Here is a 24,312-nt window from a genome sequence, read left to right on the forward strand (position 1 = left end):
AAAAAAAAGAAAAGAGGGAGCCTAGCTCAAAAATTAGAGGGAAAAGACTCTAAAATTGGAAATGCTTGCCGGAGACAGGAAGAAGCCAATAGCAACACTTTACGCTGCTGTGAAAGTGCTTTTATTGCATGCGTGAGCCATTTCACAAGTACATAGACTGACAGTCTGGATGTTAACTTCAGCAGTTCTACAGTGAGTGGAGCCTGCAGTGTCCCAAAGCTTTATAGCTACAAGTATATGCTAAAGATTACCATCAAAACAGAATTTTGAAAAGTCTGAATAGTAGCCACTATTGGATATTTTTGTGCATACCAGCAGGTACTGACATTTCAGCACAAGCTTGATGTCTCAGTTAATGTGTGCAACTCAAATAAAATGTCACCCAAATGCTTGCATTAAAGCCAAAATCTTATAACGCGAGTGTATTCAAACACAACTACCCAGCAGCTCTGCATAAACTCAGGACCCCACTATGCAGGTATCTATCCCTGAACCTAATAACCTCGTTAGCAGTTCTGTTTGATTATGATGAACACCAGCGCACAAGCCTTTCAGTTACAAGTGCTTGCAAGGCTTATCTCTGAGGTTAAAACCATATTTTGTCACTAAAGTACTGTGTACCATGGTGCAATTTTACTGGGATATAGTATCACTCACTCATGAGCATCAAGCAATGCTCATGTGTTAGAAAAGGTTCAATGTCTCCCTTACAAACATGTTTACTCCTCCAACTTTTAACTTTTTGATTTTGTAAATCAGAAAGAAATTTAGAAAACCCAGAAATTTAAGCAAGCTTCCTAAAAAAACCGCTCATCATACTGTATTTTAAGCTCATCACTTTAAGGGATTACTATAAGAGAATTTTTTTCAGTTTGCTCAAACCCTACCTTTTAATCGGATTTTTATTTCTCTTTTATATCTTGTACTTTTTAACACCATCCAATATTTTTTCCCAAACACACTGCCAAAAAAAGAATACATTCTGTATTAAAAAGTGACATTCATATATAAACAACAAAGCTCCACTATTTCTGTGCTTCAGGTTAGGAGAGTTTGCCACCTGTCCTTGCCAGTTTGTCTCTAAAGAAAAAAAAGGAAGAGCTTATGTACGAGGTATTAAATTTGGTAACACTGTACTTGAAAACTATGTAAGAAAGGAAATGAAGGGGGGAACGTGTCCACGAGAAAAACCATATTTCTTAGCACAAGCCAAATTGCCATCCCCCTAAACGCAAAAGAATAAAGAGTCCAAGAAAACAGGCAACAGAATTGCTACGCTAGTGAGTAAATGCACAAGTTAAAAGCAAATTTCTCTGGCCTAAACTATTAATTTTTCCTTGCATGAGTCAAAACACACAGAATTTCTTTTTTAATATAATTTCATGTTAAGATTAATAATTTCAAATACTTTAAGTAAATTGACATTATAACTATATTTTTGGCAATAAATATCTTTAAATAATGCCAGCAATAAGATGACATTTTTTGTAATATGAAAAAAATACGGAATATATCATGTCATTATGAAAAGCAAAATTAGGTGTCCTAGCATTATTATAAGCTTGGCAATAGTAAATTTACATAGTTTCCATCCAGTTTTGTAGACATCTCTTATGTCTCACAATATGTGCTTATAACCCACAAGATCTTTTATTAACTGCAGCTACCACTACAGAAGCTTCATCCGCAAACACTAATTAGCAGAGACAGACTTAGATCTTTCTGGATAGCTGGGTGATCATGCCTCCAGTATGTTGCAGTGTTGGTACACATACTGTTTTCAAATCAAATATTTAGATACTGTTCTGGAACAGCTGGAACTTATGTGAATTCTTATTAAATTAAATAGTTGACATCTTTTGACGCACTTTTTATAACAGCAACAAAAAACCACAGGCATAGAAAAGACTTGACAATTGTAATCATGCTTTCCTCTGTTTTGATTGAATCAGAAGGCATTCTGCTGCTTTTTTTTTCTTTTATAAATCAGAGAATGAAAGTATTTTAATTACAGTCCAAAGAAAAAGCACAGCAAGAGAAACCCTCCATTCTCACTTTTCAAGGCATAAGGAAGCTGGGAGGCAGCACCTGTGTAATTACAGTCTGTCAATATATAAAGATCGAGATGTCCTCAATGGCAAACAGTCTTTGAAGTTCTCTCTTCCATGGATAGAGAGTTTCACGTTCTTTGCCGGCCGCACCTGCAGGTGTTATTAGACCTCATGGCAGACGCTGATGAGAAGCTGCCACACGGGCACTCCGTGATCCCCTACTTCTCACAAGCCTTTTTACAGAACTGGTTGCTGCAGCTGTGAAGGACCTGAAGAGTATTTACACATTCTCCTGCCATTCCGAGATGGATTTTAAATGGGCATCTCAGAATTTGTATACTGGGGTGACTCTGACTGTAGTTCAGAGGCAGTTCCCAGAAAGGGAAGAGAAGATCAACAGCAACTGTTTCAGTGGGTGAGATTTAGAGAGGTCTCCACTGGAAGAGGATATGCAGAAAGCGCTTTAAGCAGGAGTAGTAGATGACCTGAGAGGTCTCTCTTAGAAAGCCCGGGAGAGGCTTTTCTAAATCAAAAAAGGCAGCCTGTTAATGCTGATACCACAACATGACTGCATGGGATACCATCTGAAAAAACATCTAGAACCAGCAAGATGCAACAGTCTAGATAAAGAAATACCAGAGAATTCCTGTATGTTCTTCACATCAACTATATATTCCCTTCAGAAGATTACATACTTTCTCCATGCCACATTAAAATCAATGGTAGCTGGCTTTAACTCCTATTGCTGGGGGGGGGGGGGGGGGGGGATATATGAAAGCAAATTACTAGATAATCTTGGAATAAGCAAAAACTTGGAAGAAACAGGAAGGAGAGGCAAAGCAGGTGTACTGAAAAATAACATAAAAGGAAAATCAGAGGAAGAGTGTAAAAAGAGAATAAAGTGTTGTAAAGATGAAAAGGAAGACAAAACAACTAAAATGCACATAAAGATTAAAAGCACGCAAGAAGCAAGCAAAACAAGAGGCGCGTTTTGTATTTATGCAATCCTTTTGGTTTTTTTAAATTAACAATTATTTTATATACATATATAAAGCCTTCTCAATATATTAGGAAATATTTACTCTCTATCCCTGCAGTTCCGAGTAAGTAATGAAATGTTCACCTTTAATCACAGAAGTAAAAAGCACAAAGCACATGGCCACTACTCATCTCAAAAAAACCTCCAGTGAGATGAAGTTATACTTTAATCAGTTGTCACTATCTTTTCTGAAATAAACAACTGCTCACATAGCAACATGAAAGCACCTCAATTTTACACAGAGCAACTCAGTAGGTTTCCCACAAAGAAGAAACCAGAACAGGGGGTTGCTTCTGCTGTGGGAGAACTGCAGGTAATGTTTTGGTAGAGGCAATCTACCGTAAATGCATATTTCAATAAATTGATTATCAAATGTGTACATGATTTTAAATAGTGTCTAGCTACAAGATGCAAATGCAAAGTATAAAGTGTCTTAACTGGGAACAAAACCTATGACAGCAAGAGTAAATTTATTTTTAAGAGTATCTGAATTTTTAAAATAAAGATACTGATCTGTGCGTGTATTATTATTCTAATTTATTGATGCTATAAATATATTTTAAAGCAATTTTTTAATAGAAGTCAGAAAAGCATAGTAATAAGAATAGTAAGAAATAGTTTTCTTGAAACAGCAATGCTCATATTAAAATCTGAAAATTACATATTAAAAAGTTCAGATTCACTAAGGCAGTTATCTTATGTTGCTATTAGTAATTTTAAAGAGAAGTTACCCGCAGTTTACAGTACAGAGGCATGCATGCTTTCATAATCACAGTCCGTCTCCTATAGCCTAATGGCCTGAATGGACCTCCTAGCTGCATTCGTATCTTCCAGTAGAACCAGGACAGAAAAAAACCCACCACTATTCTGGTCTTCCTCAAATCGCAGCAAGAATCTTGACATTTAGATTACTATTTCCACGCCACACTTTTGTAAGGAAATTGCCATATATATATATGTGGGATTAATTCAAGACCAAAAAAACCCCAGGTTACTCACTTATCCCTTCATCTGGAATTTTGACCTACTTCCCCAATTAATAAATTATTGGCCATTTAAAGTCTAGATCTGGGCAATTTAAAATGACCACCCAAATCTTCCTGCATATCGCAGAAAGACCAAACACAGCACTACATGGGTGCTAAACTATTATCTCAGTCTAATTCCATTTTTGGTGAAGTCTGAAAGGAAGAACTTCTGACCGTTTCCTGAACGAGTATCTAGCTAGTAAGAAAATTGTCTTCGGCACACTTCTGCCTGTCATGTGTATTTCGCCCTGTCACATCACTGGTAGACCATAAAGCAGCTTCAAACTTACACATGGATTCGACTGCTTGAAAGTTGAACCAAGACAGATCGACATGCCTTGCTACTGTCTTTCTAATATTGATGGATAGCAAAGTTAAATGTTTGAATCGAGTCACTTTCGTGCTGACCCTAGAACGGGAGCAGATTAAGCAGGGAGAAGTGGTAAGTAAGCCCACAGATGAGTAACATTTAAAGTAATTCTGTGGGTAGGTAGGTGGGCGTGTGAGAAAGCTGAAGAGATAGGTGTGTGGGAGAGGAATGGAAGCTTGAGAGTATAAACAGGATTTGAAAAAAATATTTTCGTGTTGGGTTGGGGGTTAATAAGCCACTAAGCCATCCTCAACTGAGACCCACATGTGGTCATGCAGGAGAGCAAGTTTAGCTCTTGTGTAACCCTGGGCAAAGACTGTCACATTAATAGAAATTCAGCCTTATGATTTAAGGAGGAAGAGAGGAAGCCTATCCAAATGATCTTCATAGCTTTTCACTACAAACCTTGTTCGTTTTCCTTCTACCTGTGCTGCCTGGCCAGTCTGACCTCTCTAATCGAGAGCCAGTTCCTTGCAAGGAAGGACCTACGGACGTCACACACATATTCTCCTCATGCCACTGCACAAAGTACTCCAGGCAATACACAAGTTTATATTGCAATTACAAGAGTTGGTGCACGGAGGAATCGACAACTTCTGATAAAGTTGCAAACGATTAACTATCATTTGCATGCCAATTACAAGAGAATGGAAAACATCATTAGTCTTACCTAACCTGGCACAGCCACTCCTGTATTTAATGAAAATGAGAGCTAATTTTCACCAAAAAAAAATCCCCCTTTAAGGATCAATTTTAATTACCATGTTATAATGTGAAGCAAAGATGCAGAAGGTCAAATATGAAGTAAGTTGTAATTAGCTATTTCATCATACCAAGATCCCCTTTGAAATTTATGCTCAGTTTATTCGGCAAAATGTGCAACAAATGTTTTTCTCAATACATCAGAACCCGAAGCACAGCTAAAGCATTTGGATGCCACGGCTACTGAGACTGCATAGAGAGAAGAAAAAGTCAATAACCTAACATAAAAGAATTGGTATCGAGAAATGAAGAGCCCAAGAGACGATGCGAAGTACAAGGCAACTCAAAAAAACAATATTGTTTACTCTTTCAGGGCCAAGCTGGAAGAAAATCTTAAATTGTTTAATTGGTCAATTAAACTTGGCAAATCAGAAATTAATTGGTAACGCTTTTTAGAAGAAACTTTTCAAGTCGGAGTGATATGACTATATCTCTGCTTGACAATGTGATTGAAAAAACCTCTGCAATGTTTTCTGCTTTAAATCTGCCTTAGAGTTGGCTGGAATTACCTGCTTAAGTGATCTAAGAACTGTTAGTCTGCCCCGCAATGAACACACAGAGGGGTATTCAATGGCATTCAGCTAGTTTATTTGAGCAAACATGACTAGAAATGACAGAGCGTAATTGCTCTCTTTATCCTGGGTGCGTTTTTTTTGTTTTGGAGAGGAGCTTCAGCTTTACTACTTCACCAATTTCAAGCACTCAAAAATCATGAGAAGTTAAAATCACAATATCTCAAAAAACTCCAGAATAATCATTGTTCTGTCTTCTGTTTCAATATCGCATTTGCAATCCCTTCTTGCTATGATAATCAAAAGGAAAAAGAAGCTGATGTGATACCTAAATCGCAAGGATCAGTTACTGAGATTTGGAAGAACACAAGACCCACTGATAAGCACGCAGTGTGGCACAGCTACTGGCAGCGGACTGGCTGCTCGCCTCACACCTCATACCCGCTCGCAGAACAAGTACTTGCTGGGAGCAAAGCCTAAGTTAACTCAGCAACACAGGAAAAAAAGGCAGTTACCTTCTCACCAAGCAAAACAACTAAGTATGCGAACAGGAGCTTTATAAACGGTATCATAGAGAACAGTGGGTTTAAGGTTCTGTGTATCCTTGCGAAGAATCTATTTTAGAGCACGCACTGACACATACAGCTGCTAAAATGAGCAATATGTTCCTGCTATTCCTTAGCATAAGCAAAGAAATACACGTGGGGCATAGTTACAAAGTTTACACGCAGGGCTCTCGACAAGGAAGCCTCTTAGAAGTAATAATGCCTATGATCACAAGTCATTACTGTGCCTCACCAAACTAGCACAGCATTGTGTTATCTATTTGGGATGTCAGTTTTGATCTCTTCACTGTAGAGTAGGAGCTGGACCGGGTTGCTTGCTTCTGCAGCTCTGAAGCGCTCGGGGTCTTGAAAAAAGCTCCTTGAAGTATTTTCTTCAAGAAGCAGTTGGGACCAAATATAATATGTAGTATAAATGAAATAGCATACCATGCTGATACAATAGCCCACACCAGCAGGGTATGATTTAGATGAATAAACACTGCTGTAACGATTGTCAAAGTATTATCAACTACCTAGCACACTGGTGGCAAACTTCTACAGTCAAAAATATGGAACTGAAAAAGAATAAAAAATGGGTCATTGATAGCAGCTGGGAATAAAAAATATCCATGGGGAAATCTGACTTGCAAGACAGCCGCTTCATGGTGAAAAGTTCCCAGGTCCTCCGCAGGGGGAGCAGAGTCCTCCGAGTGCCACTATTTAGAGAAATGATTGACATGGTTATCTGCACTGTAATTCCGCTCTGCATGCTTTCCAGACAGCTACACACAGAGGCAAGCCACTCACTTTTTCTTCCCAAGCCACAAGAGGCAGTTCCAGGATCCATATCCCAGGTGCACTACGAAAACCTACTAGGCGAAAGCAGAATATTCAGAGGCAAGGATAACACCAGCTGAGCTCGCTCAGCAGCACTGCAAAGTGTCCCGCTCGCTGTGCGTACCCTTGGTATGTTGGACTGCAAGGAAGTTTACCTCAAGGCTAACAAGCACAACCATGGTTACACCATGAACCAGCAAACTACAGAGAACTTGGTTTAGACATCTCTTTTTCAACAACACGCTGTTGTAAGAATAATTGATGGATACCTCTAAACCAAGTAGGATATAGCCCACTGTTTAATATCATATAGAATTTCTTGAAACACCTAAAGTATCCCGCAGCCCAGGAGATGGACAGACCAGGAAAGAAAGAGTAGGAAAGAAGGGGGAAAAGTATGAAGTATTAGGGAGAAAAGAAGGAAAAGGGGAAAAAAATAATCACTTCCACCAATAACTTACATAAAGAACAGAGCAGGAAAAAGAGCTAACAAAAAAATAGAAATATGCTGCAGAGAACTGTAGTAACAGTTTATTCACCTGCAGGCTTAGACAATGCACTAAAGCACTTTACTGTAAATGCTTCCTACTGTCAGTTTTCTTACCCAAATTAAAAAGTGCAACAGAGAAGTCAGTACAAGAAAAATCAACATAAGTTGTATATCTTTCTCTTCCCCAAAACAACCAAGTTCAACATGGTAAATAATTTTTCAGCTCGGAGTATCACTAAGCCTTCACAAATCCCTAGATGAAGAGATGGCCTCTGCAACCTGACTGAAAAATGTACAAAACCTGGACAGAATTAACACCAAGGAAAGAAACCATCAAATTTACAAACCATTACATCTCAAAGAATATACAAAATTTCAAGGTAAAGCAGGGCAACTGTAACAACAGACATCTAGTATCTATATATCAATTATTTTCACACACAAGAGTATCAAGTTCAGTGGATGCTACAGGAGAAATTTCATAGTAGCCAAGCTGAAATTTAGTCGTAACAGAGGAGTTATGTTATACCCTCATCATCTCCAGTGATCCCAGCCAACCCACACCTCTGCACTATGTGTCTTCTACAGGACTTCAGAAGCACTGCACCCCCTAACGCCATGCGGGGTATTGACTCGGAGCCACCTTAGACAGAAAAGCACTATGCACCAAGTCACCAATACTCCTCCAAGTAAACTGCGTTTTCCCTCAAGGGCTCCTATCCAAGTGCACAGCTTATCAAGGCTTTTCAGCTTGTGAAGTCTGCTTAAGTCACAGTCCAAGGCAGAAACGCTGCACAGGGACTTCAAGTTTTCTCTAATGCAAAAGTAGAATTAAGTTTAGAGCAGAGCACTCACACACATAAAACACAAAGCATTTATTACAAACATGATATTTACTTCCATTACCAGTATAATACACTTAGAATAGGAATCACTAGAGAAACCACATTTACTTTACTCTCACCTGCTTTCTTACACGTGCCCAGTTAATGCCCTTTGTATTTACATATCCACTGACATCAACAGAAGTCATGCATAAAAACCACAGGCAAAAATTGCACAAGTTTTACTCCCAGCACTATACATGTACAATACATTTGCATATATATATGCAGACAGCTAAAAGGTGGTTTTGTATTTCATAAAATGATCAAATGTCTTACTTAAAAATCCTTTAAAATATGTAACTATTTAACATAACACTCAAACCCACTCTGCAAAATCGTCAGACATATTACTTTTACCATAACTTTGTAACACACTTATCATTGATCCATGCTTCTTGAAAGAAGCAATTTACTGTTTTTGTTAATGACTAAAAGCACGTTTGATGCTATGCAACTCCAAAAGTCTACCAGCACTTAAATAACCCAGTACTGGATGAGTATTGATTATGCATATCCTCAGAGGGACTACTTCCTTGATTAAACAAAGATATTGATCCAAAAAGATGAAAACTGTATTATTCAGAGAAGAATGAAAGTAACTTTTGACAGTATTTTATTACTTACAGATGATTTTATATTATTTCAGCTAAATCATCCTGGCTTTAAACATTTACTCCCCTTTCATCCTGTACATTTTCTGTTCCATAGCATCAAAATACAAAGATAGCAATCCCTACACATATACTGTCTAAGCACCTCTTATGACCAATACTAACCCTAACAGAATACTGCTTTACACTATTTTATCAAAAGAATAGATTAAAAATTTCACTAGGAAATACAATTTTTGGAAGTACAAGAGCATTTCTAATCCCATGTCTGCACTGCTAGATGAATGACTGTTCAATTATATTTGAATTAGTTAAGCATAACATGCAGAAAAGTAAAATCTTCACAATACCAGAACATTCTGTACTCTTTAATTGCAATTTTCAAAGTGCTTGTTCGTCAATTCAAGCAAAAGCAAGCAAGAAAATGTTCCTTCTTAACTGAAAAGAACTTTGGAATTAAATTAAGAGAGAAGTGCAAGGAAAATGGTAAGGTTTTTGACAGGGTAGATGCCCAGCCAGTAGACGCCAGTTGGAAGTCCACAGAAAGTCAGTGCTACAAATGATAAAAGACAGTGAGAGCATTATATTCAGATGTTATGCGCACTCCCTGGGGAAGCTCAAGGTACGAAAGGGTCTGTGCAATGTTTTGTTATAAAAAGTAAAATCCAAGAGGAAAAAAAAGGATCCCTTCGTATTAAGTTCTGAATAAAATATTCTAGTTTTAATCAAAGAAAAGCATATATTCTCTCTTATCAGATTTGTCTGCTTTCACACCATATAGAAAATACTATATATCCTGTAAGGCTGTATCCATTAATGTCCCACACCAACTCAAAGTCAGTTTAAAGCACTGTCTTTTTGCCTTGGTAGTACTTTACACCCATTTTAGAAGGCTCTGAATGACCAAAGACAACATAGGAAACCTTTCCTTGAGCCTATGGAGTCTGCTCATAAGGAAATCAAGTCTACAGACTTTCTATATTAATAGCACTCTACCGGGCACAAAATTGCAGACCTGTAATAAAACTGATGATTGGAATCTTGTTCAATTTGCAGCAAATGGGGATACTGATGGAGGTTCCAGGATCACACTCTGTGTTGCAGTAAAGGATTCAAGAGAAGTTGCATGGATCCTTTTTACTTTTATCTTTGTTATTTGTATCTTTATTGGGGTTAACGTTGCATTAGACCCAATGTGAGCTCTAGCTTCAGCATATGATTCTTTCAGACAAAAAGAAAGAAACTGGGACACACAGAGAAAGCTGGGGTACGCATCTGGCCTCATCATTGATGAAGTCCTTCATGGATGAGGTTAAGTCACTTCTGGTAGTAGTTCTATAAATTAGGTAATTGCCCGGCAGTATACTGGCTTCGTATTTCAAAATTTTAAGATCCATTTTTAGTGGTATATCCAGCTTCACATGTACATAAATACGGGTATGAATAAGAAAATTCAAAAATTGGTCTTCCCTCCAATAACTTCTCTAATCTACGTTAATCACAACAGTATTCTTTTGTGAATGGATTATCAATTGAGTATTCTTCTTTTAAATGCATATAATATGAAAGGAAACTATGTAAAAATATTGGAACCTACCAAACAAATGGCACTAGGTCCCCACATCAATTCCACTTACAATTCTTTAAGACTGGAAACCAACTATTGAGAAAGCTAGCAGGAACTGGAAAGAAACATAATTTTTTTCCTTCAACAATAAAGACCACATGGAGTTACAACGTTGACACAATACTACTGAAGCTCTGTTTCATAATAAAAACATATATTATTAAAGCTATAGAGAAAGGTACACAGCCAGATCTTCACAATATTACAAAGTCCACGTCAAATCTGCCTGAGATCCATCTGCACATACCTATTTATAATGTCTCTACAGTGTGTTAAGTGTAATGCTAATGAGATACTGCGTAACAGATTTTAGATCTATGTAGCCATAATTTAATTGTGCAAACAATATTTGACTGTAAATTTGTAAAACTAACTGGTGAGTAATATGTTAAATGTCAAAGCTACTCTGAACAATGTAAATCCATAGATACGCACTTCTTGCAAACTTGTAATTTCAATGCATTTCTCTCCAGGGAGGGATAGTATCCACAACTTTCAATATAACATTGCAATTTAGAAAAAAAAATCTTTTTAAAAACAAACAAAATCCCCTTTCTTAAAAATACCCTAAAGTCAAAAGTAAGGATATCTAATTCTTTATAAACAGCATGGGACCTACTTCAAAAAGTTATGTGCATTCCTCTGTAAGAAACGAAAGAGGAAGGCAAGAAAAGGATCCATAATAAAAAGAGCAAATAACTGTACTATATTCCCCAAATACAAAAGGTTAGTGGAATTGAAGCGCTATTCTTCAGAGAATGGAAATTCACTCCAAGTGGAACCAGAAGGGAGAAAGCGTATGACAGGTAAAATATAAGTTGGATATTAGGAAGGCAAAAAGGAAATAAAAAGAGCAGATAGCAAAGGATACAAAACCAAATAACAATAAAGCCTATTAGTATATCAGAAGCAGGAAACTTTCAAGGGAATCACTGAATTTGCGAGAGCTGGATTGAACAGAGCACTTGAAGAAGATCAGGGCATTGCAAACAATCCAAATTATTTTTCATCAGTCTTTGCCATGGAAGATGTTGGAAAAATGCATACCTGACTTTTCTGATAAAGAGACTAACATGTCTTCAAACTGAAAAATCAAAAAGGGGGTGAGGAAACACAATAAATTGAACGCAATAAATGATGAGGGATGCGCTCCTGTCCCACTCGCATCAACAGGTGGTTTACCATTGATTTTAGCACTGACAGTCTTTTACTTCAGAACTGAACAGCAAACAGTTTTGAAACCAATAGTTTCAAAATATGAAAAGGCTGAGGTGGGCATCACAGTGGATGCTCAGTGTGCAGCAGTGGTCAAGAGAGCAAGCAAAATCATAGAATGATTTTGAATGAGACAGGGACAGTAGGAAAGACTATGTTTTTAGTCAACATCCAGTCTCTTCTGGAGTATCTGTTCAGTTTAGGATTCCTGCTCTAAACCAATGACAGTGGCATATGACAAGGGTCTGACAACAATCAAGAATGATTATGGAAGAAAATTTAAAAAGCTGGAAAAAAACAGGAAGCAAAGAGATTAATTAAGAGGGGGCACTGTAGAGCTGCAAAGAATACTATAAGAAATAGGTAAATAGGGTACCCTTCCACTGAAACTTTCTCACACTACTGAAACAAAGGGCTGATCGGGGCAATAAAAAGTTACCAAGTCAAAAATAAAAGGACTGAAACATTTTACTGCATAAACCACAAAACTGCGTAATTACTTCACAAGGACATCTCCATGATAATACCAAGGAATACTCTTTTGCTATTGCTCTTCCTTTTCTCTCTTGTTCATACCCATATAAAGGAATTAGTGACATGGCAATAAATAGGAATCTTCAGAACAACTACTTTAAGGGAACATGCTTTCCCTTTCCTCTTGCCCTAATGCATGGAACTTTGCAGGCTGGATATATGCCAGTGGAGGAAGGGGAGGTAAGATGAGCTATGGAGTACGGTTGCAGCAAGGATGAGGACAGCTAGGAGAGATGTTTCGAGCACATGCTCAAATTGCAGCGTGCTGTCTGTTCTGTAACGCAAGTGGTTGGTGGCTCAGAAATCTGCCAGCTGTTGGCAAGGGATATATTGGGTCCCAATCTAGAATTAAGACAGAAGCATTAAACTATCAATGTGTGAAATTTGTGACTTAAATTACAAGGTAGGGCCATCCAAGGAGTCTCTTGCATAATTCATGGCACTTCAGAACTTCATATATAAATCAAATAGAAGGAAAGTCTATCATTTCCGCCCTGTTGAACACAGATCCACACGCAACTTTGGTAATGGCTGCATAAACAATTCTCTAGAAAATACAGTACTACAGACATGCTCTTCACAATACTCATTCACACAGTTCCGCAAGAAATTTCAATACAGTATCATTCAATGAACACTTCTATGAAAAACTACTCATAAGTGTCAAAAATACAGAAGTCATTAAAAATAACAAAATTAGTCTGGTTTGGGGTGGGTTTTTTTCCTAAATGAATGCTCACAAACACTCTTGCAATGTTTTTCTATATTGGACTTAGTCAAACTTTATTACATGATTCATGGGCTTGCTATTAATCATTTTGTCTAATACTGTAGAAAAGGAAATTACAAATTCTACAAAGCTCCCACACTTAACTAACAGGCTCCAAAAGCAGCAAAATTATATTCTCCTAGTTCAACGATAAACTTTGACAGACTTTCAACCTTGAAATGGTAACCCGAATGCAAATGAAGTGCAAACCAAGTAAGTGTAACGTAAGACTAAATGTTATCAATAAATACACACATAACTTGAAACACACTGCTTTAGAAATAGCTGAAACCTTGACTTACTGTGGCTGTGCCGGAGACAGTTTGTGCATTTGTGTCAGCTGCACTCTGTTCAGAGTGTGTCTGCGCAGGAGGGTACATGTTTAACGTGTGCTCTGGAACAGTGGTTTGGCCTGTGTACTCTGGAGCTGGATGAGGATGTGGGGCTGTGTATTCTGCAGGGATGCCGTTCTGAGGTGGAGCAAACTGGGCTGAGGCATAAGGCTGTGCCATTGTGTCAGGAGGTGCTGTAGCTTCCTGATTACCCTGTAAAAATCAAAGAAAAAAAAAAAGGAAGAAGAAATGTGGCGTAAGAGAAAATAAGTGATGATCCCACACACATAATGCAGAAAGTGATTACAATACTCTGCTAAGATTGCTGGCCCGAAAAGGCACCGTGTTTGTTTCTTGAGGAGAAAATTTCTTACCTGCATTAAATCCATTTTGCTAACCCTATTCAATCTTACTGTAATTAGACAAACAAATATGCTGTTCTCTGGATAACTGTAGACTATTTTTTAACTGGGAATGGTCAGAGAAATCTACCTGAACTAATGCCTCAACTCAGACAACGAAGAGGGCCGAAGCTCAGTTTATTCTAAAGGCTGCAGAGCACAACTGCCAACACAGAGCTCGGGTAAGGTTAGCCCACGCTCCGTGACCCACTCTGACTTACCATTTGCAGAACACAATATGTGCAACCTACACACAGAGCAGGATTTGGGTGCATGCTGTTATCATAACAGTATAGAGAAAATATTTATACGAATAACGCTCTACGAGACTTTCAGAAATACTTTGAGGTACATTATTTTGAGCAACTGCATGTCACAAATGCAAAAAAATAATGAGATCAAATCAAAATATTAAACATTTGAATGTAAACATGCATCAGTTCAAAATCTTAACATCAAAGAAAAATTCTATATTGTAGGCTGCCAAATGAAATAGATTTAAGAACTTTAAAGGCTTTAAATTTGAAGACAATAGTATTTCATTTTCATATTACAATAAGCTTATACAATTAAAAACAAATACCCTCATCTCTTTTTAGATAGATACATCTTTACGTTCGACATAATAAAGGATATTCAAGCATGTTATTTTATCAATTAGAGACTTCTGACTAAATGCTCTGCTCATACCAAATAATAATAATCCCAAGGGAGGAAATACTATTGTAGGGATTTTGCTTATTTGTGCTCATCAGTCCTTGACTTCCTCGTTTCAAAATAGGCTGGATGAATAGAAGACATTCTTTTGCACTTTGCGCTTAAGGACATTTCCAGCCGATTTCAGCTAATTCAAACATCAGTTCTCTGACCTGAAGTGGTCCCAAACTCAAGAGCTTTTATGAATTTACAAAATCACAGCACAGGAACAAGCCTCGGTACATGGCAGACTTAGAAGGCAAAATTAATTTTTCCTTTGTAAAAGGCATTCAGTGTGTCCTAAAAAGTTAAAACTTTTTATCAGCAATCAAACCCTCCCTAATTTTAATCCCATCTTTGCTACTATTTGAGTGTATGGCCTTGAGCAAGTAGTTTACATTGCTTCATTCAACCATCAAATGAAAACAGTGACATTTACCTACTTCACAGGGTTAAGTCAGGAAGTTTCATTTGCCTATATCTACAATCATTCCGAGCTTATTGCTGCATTGAAACTTGCCCTGTTTAAATTTCAGTGGAGGTTAAAAACTCTTGTAAATGTATACTTATACCTTCTTATATTAAAATGGCAAGGTCCCCTTCTTATTTCTTTTACCTAATATTTTCACTATTCAAAAAAAATAAATCCAGATGAAGAAAAACCCAGCAATGACTCAATTACACCAGAGACATCTATTAAATGTTAAAGAAGTATTTTTAAAAATTGTGAGGGAGGCAGGGGACCTTAAACTTTTTAATCAACTCTTTCAGGAAGGACTTCAGCAAGTGGCAAGAACGAACAGCAAAGGGAACTTCTGCCTGTATCAGCATTTTCACTGTGCTGGCTTTGAAACACAGTAGCTGGTTACTGCTCGTCCTTAAGTTGTTCCTTCATGTCAGATGCTAAACGTGGCATTAGAGTCAGCAGCTGTTAAAAAAGAACAATAATGGCAACAAAGGGACCAAGGGCTAATGTCCAGGTGCATTTGATCTAAAGCTTTTTATACCACCTCAGTCCTAAACCAGATGTTACTGAGACCCCCACTGTTTCTCATTAACATGAAAGCAGTTCCATGAGACCCTAATCAATATTCAAAGCATTCACACTTAGTGCTAATTACAGCTAATATTTAATTAAGAGGGTTGAACTTTTATATTATTTTTTACCAGCAACTCCAAACCATTCACTGTTTAGATTTACCCTAAAATGGCAAACTGCACTGGCAATTCCAGCACCTTCACACTGCCGAGCCTCTTCTACCTCTTTCACTAGACTTGTTAAGCTGAGGTCTGGATCACTTATTTAGAACCCAGACACCACAAGGAAGTAAAAAACAAAGGGTCAAGGCTTTGTTTTCTTAAAATAGGTGCCTACTGTAGCCTTTCCTAGCCTTTAAAAGTAGCATGAATTTATGACTCACAATTAATTCAATAGACACAGTAGGACAATGTAGTATAAAAGCATGTATGTAGAAACATATTCTTTACTACGTATACGGGTATGAAGCCAATAGCTTACTGTTTAGAATATGAATTTATATCAAGAACAATGGACTGTCAGCCAGCACGCATTTGTCTATACACGTGGCTGATGAAAACCCCAGACTACGCCAAAGTCAGATACATCTGAATAGATTTTAAAGAACCAGAAATTCTTTAAATACAATCACCTGAAATGTCCCTTTATTGTGCCCTTTAAAATACAGTGAACTAAAATGAATAAGGGAAATAATAGATCTAATGCATTAAGTTGAAAATACGAAGTGGCCCTAAAAGCAACAGGAAATATTGATCCTAAATTAGCCTATGAACTCAGGTATTAGAGTAATCTCCAAACTGCAGATGACAGTACACAGACATCGCTTAATACACAACCGAGGCATGAGAGGCTAAACAGAGGTTGTCCCTTCAGACTCAGTTCGAAGTATCTTTACGATTAAATGACCCCTTAATGCTCACTTTGTGCATGGTTTTTAATAAAGTAGTTGTTGGCAACAGAAAGAAGAACAAAGGATGGCAGACAGTCAGGCTCTGCTAAATGTTCTGGCCTGAGTTTTAATGAAAACCACATTTCAACTGAAAAATATGCTTTACGTGGCAGTGTATAAAATCAAATTTATTGCTTTCTGGTTAAATGCTGAAGTCTAAAGAACAAAAAAAAGAAAACACTCAGATGATGCAGGTAAGTGAAGTCGCTCCTATGCCATATATATCGCTCCATTTGAAGAAAAGCTTAGAATTTAAAATGCTGCTAGTATCTCAGATCTCAACATGCCTTTTCAGCATCCTCTGCTCTGAAAGGATTTCATAATTAAGAAACGCATGAAAAGTGTCAAAACGTAATAAAGGAAGCTTGTTATGTTTGTACACAAAAGACAGAGCACAGAAAACATTACTTATGCAGTGTTCCTTTTTAAAAACACATTTGTAGCATAAAAATGTATTCAATGAAAACCTTTCTGCTTGCCTGCATTTTAAAGTCAAACTAACAGTTTATTGTTTGTTTTACTCTATTTTCTGTTTGGTGCGTTTTGTTTCTTTGGCAAGAGATATTTCACATTTAGAGAAAGCCTCTCATACTGTAGTTAAATGAGGCAAACTGCATCATGTCCTTAGGGCACGGAAACAAAGAAGAAAAATGCAACATTACTCTGTAAACCTGCTGGTTATAAGAACGGCTCAGTTAGATACATCAAGCACAGCAGAGATACATAATCACCGCCATTGTTTGCCCTCCTTCAGACTTAAACAACAAAACACGTCTCAGAAGCCTGGCATGCAGCGGTGCAGCTGGATAAAAGAAATGCCCTGGCTTGACTAAAATCAAGAGTTTCAAGTGAAAATAAAAGTGAAAATACCTGCTGTACCATCCTGCTCCCTTTATTCTCCATAAACTTAGCAGCTGCTCTAGTCCCAGGCCATACAGCATCTGCCCAAAGCAAGCATCAATTATGGATGAGGGCGTGTGAGCAATGTAATGTGTGCACAAGTGTGGATGATCGGGGTGTTGAAGGAGGGGGAGCTAAGGCAAGGCTTACTGACCTCCCTCGCAACATCTGACTGCTCCCAAAACCTAATCCAGATGGGACTCTTTCAGTTTGCTGGGCCTCGCCCCATCAATCACAGCAGGCCACTCCTCTGTCTCCTGCTACTAGTTATGGAGTGCACCACTGAGCAGATGATTACACACAGAAGAAGAAAAAACACAGCTTGACTACATTAATAGCTGTTTAAAAAACATTAGAAATGCTACTATCTAAGTTGCCGGAAGCTGAACATTTTTGTTTTAAAATTAAGACGGCTGTATTCAAAGTTACAAAGCCCCCTAAAGTTCCAGCGCTTCGGCATTTTGATAGCTACGATGTTCAGTAACACGTGTGCATTTCTATGTGATTAATTCATCCTACATGTGGTAGAGTTAATACCAATAAGATTTCTATTTTAAAATTGCTGAACTCCACAAGTAAACCATCAATATTGAACTCGCCTGTTTTAGATTAAATGTACTTTATTCCTTCCACACAAATGAAATATTGTTTCCTTTTTTGTTTCATTTCATGACATCCCTCTTGCTTAGCAGGGGAAATATTTCAGAAATGCTTCCAAGGTTTAGTTCTGTGAGGCGCTTTAAGCAACTTAATGCTTGACTATTAAAGGAACTTTCCTAGATGCTCTGGAGGTAGTTTTAAAGTTATTAAACTTCTAATTAAATCACATAGTAAAGAAAGAACAAATCAAAAACTAAGACAGCCCCAAAGAATACACATTTATTGCCGCTCTGTCGCAGACTACCTACAGACACAGGAATTCAGAAACAGGGCAAATATATAACGTGGGAATTATTTTTACAAATGTTCAAATTCTAGGGGGTGGGCAGAACAGCAGATAAACAGTCATCAATTCATTGTTAAACTTACATTCCGACTGAAATATATTGGATTTCTTTAAAGCGGCAGTGTAATTCTTCCAGATTTGTTGCTTGCACTCCCCTATTAATGATAATAAAAGCAGCCACTTCAAATTTTTCAGAAGGAATCAGACATCCAACCACACTGGACCGATAATCACAACTGACTGACTCTGCGAGCTTTCTCTGCTGTAGCTTAATTATCTGACCAGGCCACTTGACTCAGATCATTTGCTTCTGCAATCATACAAAATGAATTCTCCAGCCATCTCACTTTTTTGGAAGGTTCAGTACAAAGCCAAATTCAGATTTCATTTAAAAACCAATCTCGTTCCAAAAGAAGGGTATCCTCAAAAGTAAGAAAGATAATGCAAAATAAGTTTTTTTTCAGAAAGCATAGGGGAAAAGGTAATAGTAAGTAAGCAAAGGAGAATTTCTTTACTACCTTAGCAAGAAAGTACCACCTCTTTTCTCCATCACAGAAAAAAAACCTCACTTTTGGTCCTCTTCACATATAATACACTACATTCCAGTAAAAATCTGTGGTCTTGCTACCACTACGTATACATTTGAAACTGAAATGTTCATTTTGTGTCAGTGCCTGAAGTATGGAACAGATTAACTAATGAAATGTCAAAACACCCTACAAAGTAACTAGGTTATATACATTTACTTACATTTAACAGAAGGCAGCAAGCAACTTACCAAAAACTAAGTCCTAGTCTGAATTCCTGCCTGCATTCAAGACCACACAGTATTATGGATGTATAGAGACACATGAAGAAAGCATTCTCTCTGACACCTTCATTCTTTCCACTTGTCACTGCTGAAACTTTCTACTACTTTTATGACGCTGTGATTTATTACACTAGCTTTCCTCATCCTGCATGACAGTTCTTTCTCCTGCTATTCTCAATGGCCCAAATGGACGTGACCCTGGCACATTGATTTGTTTTGTTTCCACATTACCACCTAAATCTTTCTGGTTTTTTAACTTAAGTTTTCTGCCTATCCCTCCCTTTCTCCAACTCTGACTCTTTGGTATTTTATACAGGTCTTTTCAACTACAGCTCAACCTTCTATTCAGTCAACCAATATTTTCCTTTTATAAATACACGGGAAGATTTTTACATCACATTTTGAAAAGACAAGTCTCCAAAATTGTCTGAAGACCCATATAGGAAGAGAATCTGGAGTATTCAGCAGGTGTATCCACAATTTATTTTCACAATGAGAATTGATTTTTAAAACATTTCAAAAGAAAGGTATAAAAGGAGCTTATCCTTTCCCACAAGGCAATATAGGAAAGTACACCTAATCTTATTTTACATCTTTACTGGACCATACTGAAGAAGATGATGCAGCATCCTCGTACCCAAATAGGAAAAAAAGAAAAAAAAAAAAAAAAAGGATTGGATTGACAACATATAAGGCACATAAAAAGCTGCCTGGAATGCTGGCCTTTAAAGAAAGCAGCAGTCAACATTTAGAAATCTGTCAGTCAGCTATGAGTGCCATCCCTTGGGCATCAAGACCAGGTCCCAAACTGTTGAAGACCTTCATAAAAGACTTGTATGAAGTGTCAGAATGCAAGTTCATGCATGAAAGCAAAGGCGGGGGGGGCAGTTACGGGGGGTCTCAAGAAGCTAGAGGAATGGGCTGACAAGAACCTGATCGAAGTCCTGCTCTTGGGACAGAACAACGCCATGCGTTGGTACAGGCTGCGGACTGACTGGGTAGGCAGCAGCTCTGCAGAAAGGGATGTGTGAGAGTCCTGGTGAACAGTAAGTTAGGTAGGAATCAGCAGTCTGCCTTTGAAACAAAAAAGGCTAACCACACAGAGGGCTGTTAGCAAAAGGATAGTCAGCAGGTGGAGGAAAGAGGTCACGGCTCCCTGCACAGCACTTGTGGAAGAGCATCTGGCACACTATGTCCAGTCTGGAGTCCCCCAGGACAGGAGATATATTTGCAAACTGGAGAGTCCAGAGGTGGGTTGCTAAGACAGCTGGAGGGCTGGAGCACACGACACGTGAGGAGAGGCTGAGGGAGCTGGGTTAGCCTGCAGAAGAGAGCACTAACAGACAATTTAATTGCATCTTTTCCAACTTATTGGATGGTTACAGAGGCAGAACCAGACCTTTCTCAAAGGTACAGAGTGAAAGACAAAAAGCAACTGTCAAACATTGCAGAAAGCTAAATTCTGGTTGGCTATAAAGAATAAAATGACAAATATGAGGGAAATCAAGCACAGGAACACGCTGCTCAGAATGTTTGTGGCATCTTACTTTCAAAACTCAACTGGACAAGCCCCTGAGCAACCTGATCTGTGTAGTTACCCCTGATTTAAAAAGGATGTTGGGATTAGATGGCCTTTGAAGTTCCCTTCCAATCTAAATTATTCTATGATTCGATGTGGTTTCAACAGTAGCAGAACAGCTTCAAAATGGATTTTATACTTTTATCCTATTCAATGACTTTCCTCATAAAGGATTTACTGACAAGGAAGAGACTAGCTACAACTTCTAGCTCAATTCTTTGAGATGGATTTGGAATGCTTTCTTAGAAAAATATATTTACATTTGTTTAATCCACAGCCAGAGCAGTGTGAAAGTGGGAATCACTACAGTGCATGCAAGCCAAGAACAGTTTCACAAACAATGCAAATTAATGTTATGAACTATTAATGTCTTAATTTTCTGCCAAATGTCACCATTTTCACCACATGTAGAGGAACACTGCCGGGACATCTACGTCTCCATAGAAAGGTGTATTTCTGTCTGCCTTTGCATCACCTTTAAAACAATACCTACTACAGGCATATAAGATTTCAAATTTTATCTGCAATTTCTCTACTGAAATGAAATTTTATTCTATTTTATATATTAATTTATTGAAAAATCACTGCCACATCCTAAAGCTAGTATATCCGTTTTCTTATTTTTCAGTACCTAAGGAAGTGGTTGAAAGAGACGATTTTTTATTATTTTTTTTACTGCAATACTGATTGAAGATACGGGTTTTTTGAAGTGTATCAGTTCACAAGTAATTGTGACAAAAGAAGTGAGAGGTTAATGCACTGAAGAAACAATCAACGGGAGCTGGAGAAAAAGGACAAAGCAGCAGACGTATATTATGCTATATTGACATAAATGATTTTGTCCTGAGAAACCATTTCTTAATAATCTTAAATCTCTCAATTTGCAAGAATGAAGGCAACATAGACCAAGTGGTAAATTACAGGCCTTTACAGGAAAGAGCAAAAACATCAGTCTGTTCTTACAATCTAGCCAACACACATCTCGGAGCTAGCACAACTGGTGTTGTGCATGAACGGAAAGAAACATGCACTGCAACCACGTAGCCTGCGGGTCTGCAAAGCAAGAGCCACTGGGCCTTCTTTTATAACTGCAGACAAAAATATTATTCATAGCTCAAGCAGTGGAAGCAGCAGAGATGCATTGGCAAGACTGCTCTACTAGGATGTACTAGCGCTTCTGAGAAGCCAGATACACTAGCCCGGGCGATGAACCATGCTTGTGTAGCAGGACTATGCCTGGTCTTGACGCAACCCCGCATCGTGCTTTGTAAGCCTTTCTTCCAGACTCCACTGAGACTATTCCTACCTTGTAACTTACACACAAACATAAGTGTTTCCAGAATTTGAGTCAATAAACTTCTCTAAATGCCACCTTATTGGTCAAGGATTGAACACTGCAAAAGATTAGAGCTGGCAGAGGGGAACTGAACAGCAATCAAAACCAGTTGCAGGTGTATCATTTTTGACAGCCAGATCATTTCTAGAAATCTGAAAAATTCTTGTAACATAGCTAAAATTATTCATTTAAAATTGTTTAAAAGTAGAATTCAACATCTCAATTGCAATTTACTCTGAAAAACTAGTTGAATTTCTCAGGAGGTTGGGATTGGATACAGCTGTGTTTTTTAAAAGTGTCTAAATTGGGCGATTTAATCTAGCTGAGGTTAATAGTTACACAAGTTATTCCCAATTTACAGATGCTGCCTCATCCAGAGCATCTCAAATAAACTGCTTTTTCAGTTGGTTTCCTAACGGACTTATCACTTTGTTTGCAATAGAAAGTGGTGAACCTACACAGTCACATGCAGAGACAACATACTGAAGGTCTTTTCTTCTGGAGAAACCATATCAGAGTTTCCTGTGTACCTAATCAGTTATTACCAGCAGCAAAACTGACCAAAGATCATACCTCCTTAGCTATTCGTTTGCAAACATCAAAGTATACAGGGCTGCTTTAAAAGCCAGTTCACCTGAACTAGCCAGGTTAAGCAATAATGATTACTGTAAAACTGTCCCAAATGAACTAGTGGGAGTTGTTTTGTTTCATTTTGTTTAAACCAGGTAAATTTAAGAGTTTGATTTTATGTAGTAAGGTACATAAAGATCATGGAGCATGAATTCCTTTTAGAATCCATTTCCAAGCACACAAAGGAGACGTGGGTAATTTGAAATGGTCAACATGGATTTTTCAGGGCAAAATAGCGCTTGATCAACCTGGTTGCCTTCAAAAAACAAAACCAATTGGCTACACAGACAAAGTTAAAGCACCAGATACAACCTGCCTTGACTGCAATAAAGCTTTTAATGCTGTCTCCCATAGCATTCCCGGTTGAGAGCTGAGGAAGGACGAGCTGGACTGTCGTATGGAAAACTGGCTGGACTGTCAGGCTCTAAGAGCAACGGTTTAATGTCTGACTCAAGCCCAGTAGTAAGTTGAATATGTTAGGGTCAATACTGGGTCTTACACTGTTCGACAACCTGGAGAATGAGAAAGAGTACATCCTCAGCAAATTTACAGGTAACGCTAAACTATGGAGCCTCAATCCAGGGACTCCTTGATAAACCTGAGGACTGGGGAATCAGAATCCTTATGCAGTTCAAGATGGAAAAGTGCAAAGTTCTGCACCATGGGCATCATGGAATAACAGTTTGAGGAATGCAGTTCATTGGACATTCACTGAACCCCATTCAGCTTTAGTCTGTATATAATAAAGGTATTAAAACACAGAAACGTAATCTATATTAAATAGCAAGTGCCTTGTGTTTTGCCCTTAGAAGCGGATTGTTCATAGACCATAAAACTTTTAAATTTAAATGAAATTCTATTATTCCCTTTTTTCCCTCCCATAAAAAAAAATCCCTACTCATGTGTGCATTGTTCATGGAGATACCATGCAATAACGTCCAAACGTATGTGGAAATTGCATATATTCTGCATTTTACCTGTACCTTTTCAGTAGGCAGAATTTTTGGTTTTAAATGCCTGGCCCCAGTATTTTGAAAAAATTTGGCAGAATATTTATGAATTCAATACATCCACAATTCACACTTATCAGTTGCAAGAGACAAGAACTGTGATCTTCACGCCCACAAACTTTTGATTAAAATTAAGTTATTTCAACGGAGCTGAATACAATTTTATAATTAAGAAATTCACCATTCTGCTGTTTCTCTTCTTTAAATTTTCAGAAAAACTAAAAATACAAAGAATCTAGAAATTAACTATTTTACCACAGACAGTGCCCATTTCCCACCTCTGTTCAATTTTAAAGTTTCCACCAAAAGTTTTTTGTCATTTCTGATGGAACATAGACAACCTGAGCTGCAAGGACCAACTAACACAGCAATGCCATCTTGTTTAATGCCAATTAAAGCAGCATTC

At 37.8% G+C, this 24,312-nt stretch overlaps 1 protein-coding gene across 12 annotated transcripts in view; it reads right to left on the reverse strand.

Moving 5' to 3' along the window:
* RBFOX1 (RNA binding fox-1 homolog 1) overlaps positions 1 to 24,312 on the reverse strand; it is a 1,295,853-nt gene that overhangs the window by 125,464 nt on the left and 1,146,077 nt on the right. For all 12 annotated transcript variants that reach the window (XM_054212203.1, XM_054212205.1, XM_054212206.1 and 9 more), the window contains one exon: positions 13,580 to 13,822. In XM_054212203.1, the coding sequence (XP_054068178.1) occupies positions 13,580 to 13,822 (243 nt within the window). The remainder of the gene's footprint in view (positions 1 to 13,579; positions 13,823 to 24,312) is intronic.

The sequence above is a fragment of the Rissa tridactyla genome, chromosome 8 (genome assembly GCF_028500815.1).
Source record: "Rissa tridactyla isolate bRisTri1 chromosome 8, bRisTri1.patW.cur.20221130, whole genome shotgun sequence".
In the NCBI taxonomy this organism is placed as follows: domain Eukaryota; kingdom Metazoa; phylum Chordata; class Aves; order Charadriiformes; family Laridae; genus Rissa; species Rissa tridactyla.